At 34.1% G+C, this 9552-nt stretch overlaps 1 protein-coding gene across 4 annotated transcripts in view; it reads right to left on the bottom strand.

Moving 5' to 3' along the window:
* Positions 1-251: 251 nt before the first annotated feature.
* The window catches only part of SKAP2 (src kinase associated phosphoprotein 2), a 200941-nt gene continuing 191640 nt past the window's right edge, over positions 252-9552 (bottom strand). For 3 of the 4 annotated variants that reach the window (XM_007981821.3, XM_038004764.2, XM_038004763.2), the window contains 2 exons: positions 3286-3387; positions 252-2852 (listed from right to left, as the gene is read on the bottom strand). In XM_007981821.3, the coding sequence (XP_007980012.1) occupies positions 3295-3387 (93 nt within the window). In that variant the 3' untranslated portion in view covers positions 252-2852; positions 3286-3294. The remainder of the gene's footprint in view (positions 2853-3285; positions 3388-9552) is intronic. The other variant, XM_038004762.2, reaches the window with a different exon arrangement.

The raw sequence follows: 9552 nt of genomic DNA, 5'->3' as shown, positions 1-9552 counted from the left end.
ATGGAGTGAGCTGTGTTAAGTGTAAATCCTAAAGCAATGAAAGTCATTTGTATTATCCTTACTTCTTTGAATAAATTCAGATGACAGCCCTATTTCATTTCTTCATTCAGTTTGGAGGCCAGATGGCATTAGAATCATTTACTTCACCTTGTTGTGCTTAATTACTACAATCAACACACTATTTTCCAAATTAATCATAACAAAGTAATTTCATTAGTAACACAGCAGGCTGTTGAATTATTAGCATCATAACAGTTTGCAAACAATTAAACTTTATTTGAACCTTAAAAATTTGCAGAGTGGAACATTATTGTAAGATCTAATGGCAATAGAGTACAAATTCAGTACAGAGCAAATAATCAAGCAAAATGCTATATAAAATATGACTTACAATCACCTTTGAAAAAAATTAGCTCTCTAACTGTTCACAGAAAAACAAATAAAAGCTAAGCAAACATAATGAGACCATAGCAATTAGCGTATTTTCTAACAAGCCATGTTGTTTAAATTCATATTAATGATATTATTATGATCTTGAAGAGTAAGTGATATATCGTCAAGGGTATAAAGAAAAGTTTCTCCCTGGTTTGTATACAAATGATTTCATCAAATGAATATAAAGCAGTCATGAATTGAAAGTAATGATTATTTGTCTTGTCACTCCAGTTTTAAGTCTTTTGTTTCCTTTCTTATGTCTCCCACCTATATTCAAGTTTTAAAAGAACAAAGGCCAGAGGAGTTCTGAACAGAAATAACACCTTATTTCTGTATTGTCACTGTTCATGAGACTATCTGGCTTGGAACTGTTGGTCATCAGTTGGCAAAGGACTCCCTCTCCTGGATTAACTGTAAAAGGAGGCAGAGATCTAAACAGTTTCCATCATGGGCGAGTTAGTGCCATGGGGGAGGGGTTTCAAGTGGTTTTGTCTGCAATGAAAAGCTGCTGCCATCTACTGGCCTAGGACTAAAAACTTCTTTTCAGCCCAAAGCACAAACCCAAATCCACAAAGGCTACATTGTCATTGCAAACAACAGCTTTTGCTTTTCAGCTGCTCAAGTTTTGAAAACCAGTTCACTAAATTCGTCTTTGGTTGTCCAACTTTTGCCAAGATGATTTCAGTCTATTTCCATGACACTATGTGAGGAAAAGGTAACAACTGCACAAATGTAATTTCTGAAAACTTCAACTTCACAATGTCTATATATATAAACTTGTTTACTCACAATCCCTAAAATCAAATTCCTTTTTTTTTTTTTTTTTTTTACATTTGAGATTGGATGATCATGATATTGAGGGGATAATGGTAAAACAGACCCTCTCAAACACTGCTTATAAACAGTTTTACACAAATAATGGAGATTTTAAAATATTACCAGCTCAGATGCATGGTTAGAATCTTTATAAAGCAAAGATATTGAAAAGTTCCAAAAAGATAATACCTGATAAGTAATGATTCAATATTAGGAGTTTATGTGTATTCCAAATAATTAATCAGCAATGCATTTTGACATATGTTAAGGCTATATTGGTATCTCATAGACATTTTAAACACCTCTGATTTCAAATATACATGAAAAGGTAATTATATGATTCCATAAATCCTGCTCAGGCAGCACAGAGTATAACTCAAATGTCAGGCTGAAACTACCTTTCTGCTCACCTGTTGGTACATGCTACCATTGGGATTTCTACACTCTCCTCTCCAAACTCTTCTTTTCTTTTCAGTGCTCTGAAGTATATAGAAAAGTCTCAAATCTGCTGTTCTGCAATGGGACATACATAGCATAGCGATAAGGCAAGATAAGAGAGTGCTTGGTTATGCCTTTTTACTTTGAGAATATATTGAGATTCTGGTTGTTGTTGTTGTTGTTTTTTTTTTGAGATGGAGTCTCACTCTGTCGCCCAGGCTGGAGTACAATGGCGCGATCTTGGCTCACTGCAACCTCTGCCTCCTTTGTTCAAGCAATTCTCGTGCCTTGGCCTCCCAAGTAGCTGGAACTACAGGCGCATACTACCACACCTGGCTACTTTTTGGTAGAGACGGGGTTTCACCATGTTGGCCAGGCTGGGAGATTCTTTATACCATTTTGTTAGTGGTAGGATGGAATTTCTTATGAATTTTTTGTTTCATTAAATTTAAACAAAAGTACAGTAGAAAATGTTGCCAGGCCCATCATCGCACCAGGATATTTGTATGGTAAAATGCTTTGCATGAGTCATACTTCTGGTATGTACTTGTGTTGCAGGTGACAGCACACTGCCATTTGCATCTCCATCATTTTTTCTTTCTTGTGGCTGTATTTAATAGGAAGTAAACGTGTGAAAATAAATAATAACAATAAAGTTACCTACAAAGCTTGAACATTCTTTAGCATTCTTTGTTTAGCAACCACATTATTTAGCATCAACCAAAAAAACTTGCATGATACCTTAAATTTAAAATGCTATGAAATTATATACTACACTCTAAAAATAATTGATTTCCAATGATTAAGAAACATTACAACTCACACCAGAAGTAGCAATAGTAGCCTACTATACTATAGTAGACTACACGGTATGTATAAAATAGTGACGAATTCTTCACACAAATCAAATGGGTAAATAAAAACTATAATTATTTCTTTGCAAAATAGCAACAGGTATAACTTTACTGGTTGCATCTAATTTACATCAATACCCTTCATTTAATTTCACATCAGAGGAATATTTTAATGAGCAACTGCATAAAATAACAGTTAAAGACAAGTAATGTTTAACAAAACAAGGAGAGGTTAGGAGCTGTCACCCATGCTTTCATGATACTTCTAAATCCAAAGCATTTGCAGACAAGCAGAAGAATTTTCCTTTTCTGCAGAAGAAAGGGAAAGCTGCATTTTAATTTTTGATTCAGTTGAAACTTGATTTTTCCTGCTTAAAAAAATTACACTTTTAGCCAAGGAAAAATGTATTTTTACTCAACATTTTGTCAATTCAACTCTTCAGAAAGGCCATAAAAGTGGTATTTTACTGAAAAGGAGGAAGTTTGGGAAAACAACTGGTTACTATCAAAGGAACTTTCTCTAAATAATCTATTCATTTCCAAAGTAAATTCCAAGAAGTTTTTATTTTAAAAATTCTTATTTTAAAAATTAAACCAGATCAAATAAAACAAAAAAGATTTGGGGGCACAATCTTTGTGTTATCAGAAAACTCTAAAGACTTTTAAAAAGGCAAAGACTCATAACGAAGAGACCAAGAGAACATATGAGCTATTACAGAATATTGGATTAAAATGTACTTACCCAGGACTCTCAAATATCATACATCTCCATTATGTAGGCTTTAGGCACCAAGCCAATGGCTCCCTTCATTTCTCCTACCCACCAGCCGTATCTATTGTATTCCTAATTGAAAACAATATGCAATATTAACCTTTAGACTGGTGTAAGTACAATGTCGTTTGCATGCAACTTCTTAGAAATGTTATTTCTATTTATAAAGTTAAAAGAACTTGAGCTGCAAATGTAAACATTTTCATCTTTTTGTTTCTGGACACTTAAAAATGCTGTTAGGCAACGATTTAAATTAAGGTATAACACAAAGCCTGTTTATTACTGGGCACAGAAACAATCACTCATGATGAAAACCTAGAAAATGAAACTACCTCAGGAAGCCTTCTCTCGGGGACACCCTCTCTCCACAAAGCCTGGGGACACCTTTAGAGGCTATAGAAGGTTAAAGCCAGGATCCTTAAGCTATTATATTTGCCTTCAAGAAGCTTATCATCTAGCAAGGATACATTTTTTTTTTACAATAAACTACTTATTTCTTAAACTTATATGACTTAAAATGATTTAGAATGTTGACAGAGGTCTGCCCCTTCTCAAGAAAATCTAATATACACACTTTAACAGATAAATTAGAGAATAAGGAAACACTAATAATACCAAAAAAATGCTTAAAAAATAATTCACAAACAGGTTCCTTTAAAATAGTTTCCCTAAGGCATTTATTATTCCTTTATTATTGGCCATAAACTACCTTAGATAAAGGATAGGTAGAAGGAATTTAAAGGTGGTGTTAGAGTCACCCTTATAGTGGAAGATCAATAGGAAATAAAAGTATCGCAAGTTATAAAGGCAAAATATTAATCTAGCTCTAAAACAGAGTGGTTGATGAGTCACCTCTGCATTTACTTTGCAACCTGAGATAAAAAAAACCTATGCCTCCTTTTCTCCCACTTTTTCCTCCTTTGACAGATACACCACTGCTTTAGGCATTGTGAATACTCCATAACCGGTCTCATATGTCTGCCAGATTGACTAATGTATTTTTATCTCAAATTTATTTATGTGCAGTGAGATACAAACAAAGTAAAATGAATTACAAGTTTCAAGAATAATATCTTCCAAAAGCAATACTCTTCACAAGCACTGTAGTGCTCAAATTTAATTTTTCATATAAGACAAATTTTTAACATCAATCCCAAAAGTAATTTAACAGGTTATGATTTTCCAGCATCTGAGTCATAGATAAATGTGCATATGTATATTGAGTTATATGTGGGGAGGGAATGTTAATACAGTACAGACTTAACATTTGTATTGATTAGTATGCTATTGACCATCAGAAAGGAAAATTATGCAATTCTTTAATAGAAATGTAGCATTACATTAGCGTGTATGTATTGATATGTAGTCTATCAATAGAGAGATTACAGGATAAAATCCATAGGCACTTTTTCAAACAGTGGGCAGTATCGGGATTAGGTTTATTGGAAGAACACAGTGGAAGGCGGAGAGGGGAGAAAAGACCACTCCTGCAATTGTTATTCTACTGAGGGCACAGCTCTGGCTTGTGAGGCAGTAAACTCAAGATTTTAAGTTTTAAACTTTTAAAGTTCACTGATAGTGTTAACTTAGTGGACAACTAAGCAACGAGGATACTCTGACGCCCAGAACCCAATGATGGCTATAATCTATGCAGGACATATTTATCAGAAGAAAATACTAACTTACTGAAAGTCATGATTAGCAACCATTATATCTTAATAGGTACCTAATAAAACTGCCCTTTTCTAATTTTAAGGCAACAAATACAATTAGAGTCTAATGTTTAAAAGACACACCGTACTTAACAGTTTCACAGACTACTGTAAGATTTCAAACTGGATAATTGACAGGGTAGGTCTGAGTGTTAAAGCTCTCACTCAATGCTAATGTAAGATTTTTAAACTGATTATTTGGAATGAGAAAATGAACTAGCCCCCTGCTCCCCAAAGACAGACACAGAAAACATTCAATGAGAGGACATGTTATTGGCTTAAACTTGCTTCCAGAGAATGGCCCTCAATCTGGGGGTCAATGCTTCGATTCAAATTACAAGCCAGAAAGTTATTACTTTATAATATTCTACTTTGGTCATAGTCTGTGCTATCAATTAAAGGCATGTTATCATTTTCAAAAAGCTGCTCACACCCAAATTTAAGAAATTAGTTCCCAAGAAATCACATCAACAAGGGCAGACTTCACAGTCGAGAGAATTCTGTGCTATGGTAGAATAGTAAGATTTATTAACTACAAAGCATAGTGGTAAACAGCAGGGAGGAGCTTAATCAACTATGAACAAATCCCTTAAAAGTAACACTCTAGGGAGAAAAAAAGGTTTAGACTAAAATAATCTTAAATGCTTCACTTAATTTAAAATAATTGAAAAACAAAGGAAATATACACTTCATAAAAATACTCTAAAATATCAGATTTAAATCAGAAAAGGTAAAACTAAAAACCAGAATATTTATTACTTTATATTTGTAAAGAATTGCAAATTATATTCCTGTTTGGATTAATGCATTATGATCAAATATAGTGAGGTAAAAATACAGGAGGCAAATTTATGGATTTACACTGCAGCCATTAGAGTATGTTGACAAGACTGCAAATACAGGAGCTTTTTACTTTTATCATTATCATTCTCTGTATGAGCCTCCTGAGCAACATGAATCCCAATTAAACCATTTGCTGCCTATAAATTGGAATGAAAATGCTTCTTGGAGTACAGTATTCTAAACTTTGGCCTGAACATTCAATATCATATAAGGTTTCCTTCTGAAAAAGAAAATCTGCCTGTCTTTGCCTTTTCTCTTTTCCGCCCCCAAACAAATGTGATTATGAATGATATATTACTTACAGTGGAAAATAATGCAACTGACACAATGTTGTTTTCCAGTCCACAAACTAATTATAGTATTGTTCTATAAAGTCACAAGTGCATCATTTAAAAAACAAAAAGGAAAACTCTCAAACTTTATCTTCTTAGCAAACAAAAAATAAAAAGACAAACCATACCAGGCTGTTGTCTAAATCTTTGAAAGGTTAGGAAGCATCATGTAATCTTTATGGAACACAAGGTCTCAGGTACAAGGAGGTCTGCCATCTGGTATCCTTCACCTATTCAGCTCTTAACATCAACTGAAATGCTAACATAGGCAAGTGACTGTACTTCAGGAGGACTGATAAAATAATGAAGAGTCCTTTAATCTACAGGAAACCATTCTAGTCAATTTATAAGAAATATTGCATCCCTTTGTAGGACGTGTAATTATTTTCTATTAATCATGTGCTATAAAGCTACATTATGCGGTTATTCTGTTATCACTAGAAAGAGGCCTGCAGTCAGCTTCTGACAATGTTAGGTAATTACTAACACAAAGCTGCTTTCTCCTCCCGCAGTAATGCTATCAAGATCCAGAGGTGTAGTGATGCTTATTGTATAAAAATAGTACTCAAAAGAAATTCAGTATCTGCAAAATGGATGGCTTCAAGGCAAAATGTAGTGTGGCAATCAAAGAAGCAAACAAAAGCCAAACTTGCCCAGTAATCTGAGAAAATAATCGTAAGGCGGTAGTGAATGCTTGTGATCTAACTCCCATGTTTTCCATTTTCATACCACTATAATCATTTTGTTTGTTTTATTTTGTAGTTGAAATTTTAGGCCCCAATTAATATTTATTGAGCAGTAAGAGTGACTGGGTAAGAAGGCAGGAAAAAGGACTAGTTATGATAAAGTGAAACAGAGACTTTATCCAACATAACAGTAGTATTTACTCATTAACTAAATCATCTTTCTCTGCTGGAATATTATTTTACACTTAAATAAGGCCCAATATTTACTGAAATCTTTTTCCACCATGACTGTCATTTATCAAGTATGTTAATCCACTTTCTGCCAATGATATGGTAAAAGAATGCTGACTTAACAGCAACTTAAAACATTAATAAGATTTAATAATGTACTAACCCTTTCAGAAATTAGTTACCGATGTATTTGAAAGCAACAGGTGTTTGCAATGTTAAAAAAATTTTGTGTCCTTTTTCCAAACATGTATCTGTGCTTCAAAACACACCAGCCTTTTGTGAAAATGAAAGTAATTTTATTCACAAAATATAAAATACAGCAAGTTTAAGAACCAATGGACTTGACTGTTGTTTTCTAAGTATTCTTCATTGTGATATCTTTATTCATAAACACTGTAGTACTATGAAGACTAGATACCTACTTAAAGTGTATAAATACTTTCATCAAGGCTACCTCTTTAGTCTCTTTTTTATTAACTCTGATTAGAAACTTTGTAAGAATCTTCTCATTTCTCATACATCCATCGTTTCAAAAGGTTATCTTTAAAATGCACAACAGGAACTGCACAACCTCGGTGTTTTACTATTACTATCTACACATTAACTACCTGAATCTTAGATTCCTAACTTGTTAAATGAGGAAACTGACACAATCTTTAAGGACCTCCATGATGTTTGAGCACCACCATTCAGGAACCTGACTGAAGACACTAAGTTCCCTAGTGGTATACTGTTTTTCCTCCTTGCATTGTCTACTCCATTTTTAAAGCAAGAGAGACAAGGACAAGGAAGCTGACAGTAAGAATTTAATTCTCATAACAAATTTTAGTTTATATCCCTGAGTCATGATATATTTAATTCCATTTTCTACAAAGTCGATAGTTACAATACCATAGAGTAAAAACTGACATTCAGACTGATGATTCACAGATAATGTTAGGCAAAGATCATGTCATGCTCAGTAGAGAGTGACTTTGGTATACAGTGTACAGTATTTTACCCACCAATACATGACTCTATTAACTGTTCTCAGGTTCATCCATTCCACTTTATTCTCACTGGCACCACTAATTCAGGCCTTCATCACCTTGCCCTGGATTACTGCATTATCAATGCTACCTCTCTGTTCTTTCCAGGAACTCTTTTCATCAGTTTACCCTGTTGCTCAAGAACTTATACTAACTCTCCACCACATTAACTATAGACTTTAGCTTGTTTCCACCCTGCTAGCAACCTTTTCCTGTCACTGTTCTAGCCGGCACAGTACAACCTTCTGCACTACACTCATTCTACCTCTGTATGTAGTGCTCGCTTCCCAGAGACATCTCCTCTCCCTCAGCCAAATCCTGTCCAATGACTAAGACCTGACTCAAATTACTCAGTTGTCATGAAATTTTCTCTGAATTAGCTAATTCATATTTATATCTCTCATTTCAAGCCAAGCATTTATTCCTCAGTAGATTTTACGTACATTAGTTTTATTCTTTCAACTAAAATAAAATACAAACTCATTAAGATCAGGGGAAGGACGTGCACTTAACTGTATGCCTCCCACTGCAGGCCATGTAAAAGATGTTCCATAAACACGTACTGGATGATGAAATAGACTAAGTCTTCATTTTGGATGATGCACTAGTTGACTATCCTAAATATTTTCTTAAAAAATGTAATTTCCAATAGTAATATATTTTCTTTTGTGTATATTAGACATAGTTACAGAATTGTAGTAGTGACTAAACAAGCATTTGTTCTGAAGCATTTACGTGTAGCTGAGTGGGCGATCTGAAGGAGCATGCTGTTCCCACCTGTGGCAGGCTGTTGCCACCATGTTTTCAAATGCACTACATGGGATATGCCTTGTCTAAAAAGCTTAAATCCCATGTGCAGAAAGGTATTTGTCCACATTGAAACAGGGACCAACTAATTCCAGTTCTTGGAAAAAATGAATTCAGTTTAATTTACTTGTAAGCACTGAAAGAAATTAAGACAGAATTCTGCAAAGGCAAAAAATAGTATGACAGGTAGAATGGAAAATCTCCTGGTTTTTTTCAGCTCCTCCTTCTTATCTTCTCAGAAGATACAGAGTCTCATCCTAGCTCTGTTGCTATCTAGCTTTGTGACCTTGGGCGATCCCAAAGTTTCTTCAGGGATGACTTTTTTGTTTATATTCTTCATTGAGACTCTACAACAGTGCAGTTGTGTACTTAATATAAATCAATAAGTCTAATTATTATATATTTGGACCTTCACAGAATTACCTTTATAAAATCTTTTATTATATTTACTATGAAAAGTTTTTGTTGGGGCCAATATCTGCTACTTATGCACTTATTTATATAAAGTTGTTGAGGTCAGATATTCAGGGCAGATTCTAGAAATTCATGTGAGAACATTTAAGCAGCCAGTGCTGGGAAAAGCCAAGATCCTTCCTTT

Source organism: Chlorocebus sabaeus, chromosome 21 (assembly GCF_047675955.1).
Source record: "Chlorocebus sabaeus isolate Y175 chromosome 21, mChlSab1.0.hap1, whole genome shotgun sequence".
Taxonomy (NCBI): domain Eukaryota; kingdom Metazoa; phylum Chordata; class Mammalia; order Primates; family Cercopithecidae; genus Chlorocebus; species Chlorocebus sabaeus.
The sequence above is the reverse complement of the archived record's forward strand: the minus strand, read 5'-3'. Positions and strand labels throughout refer to the sequence as shown.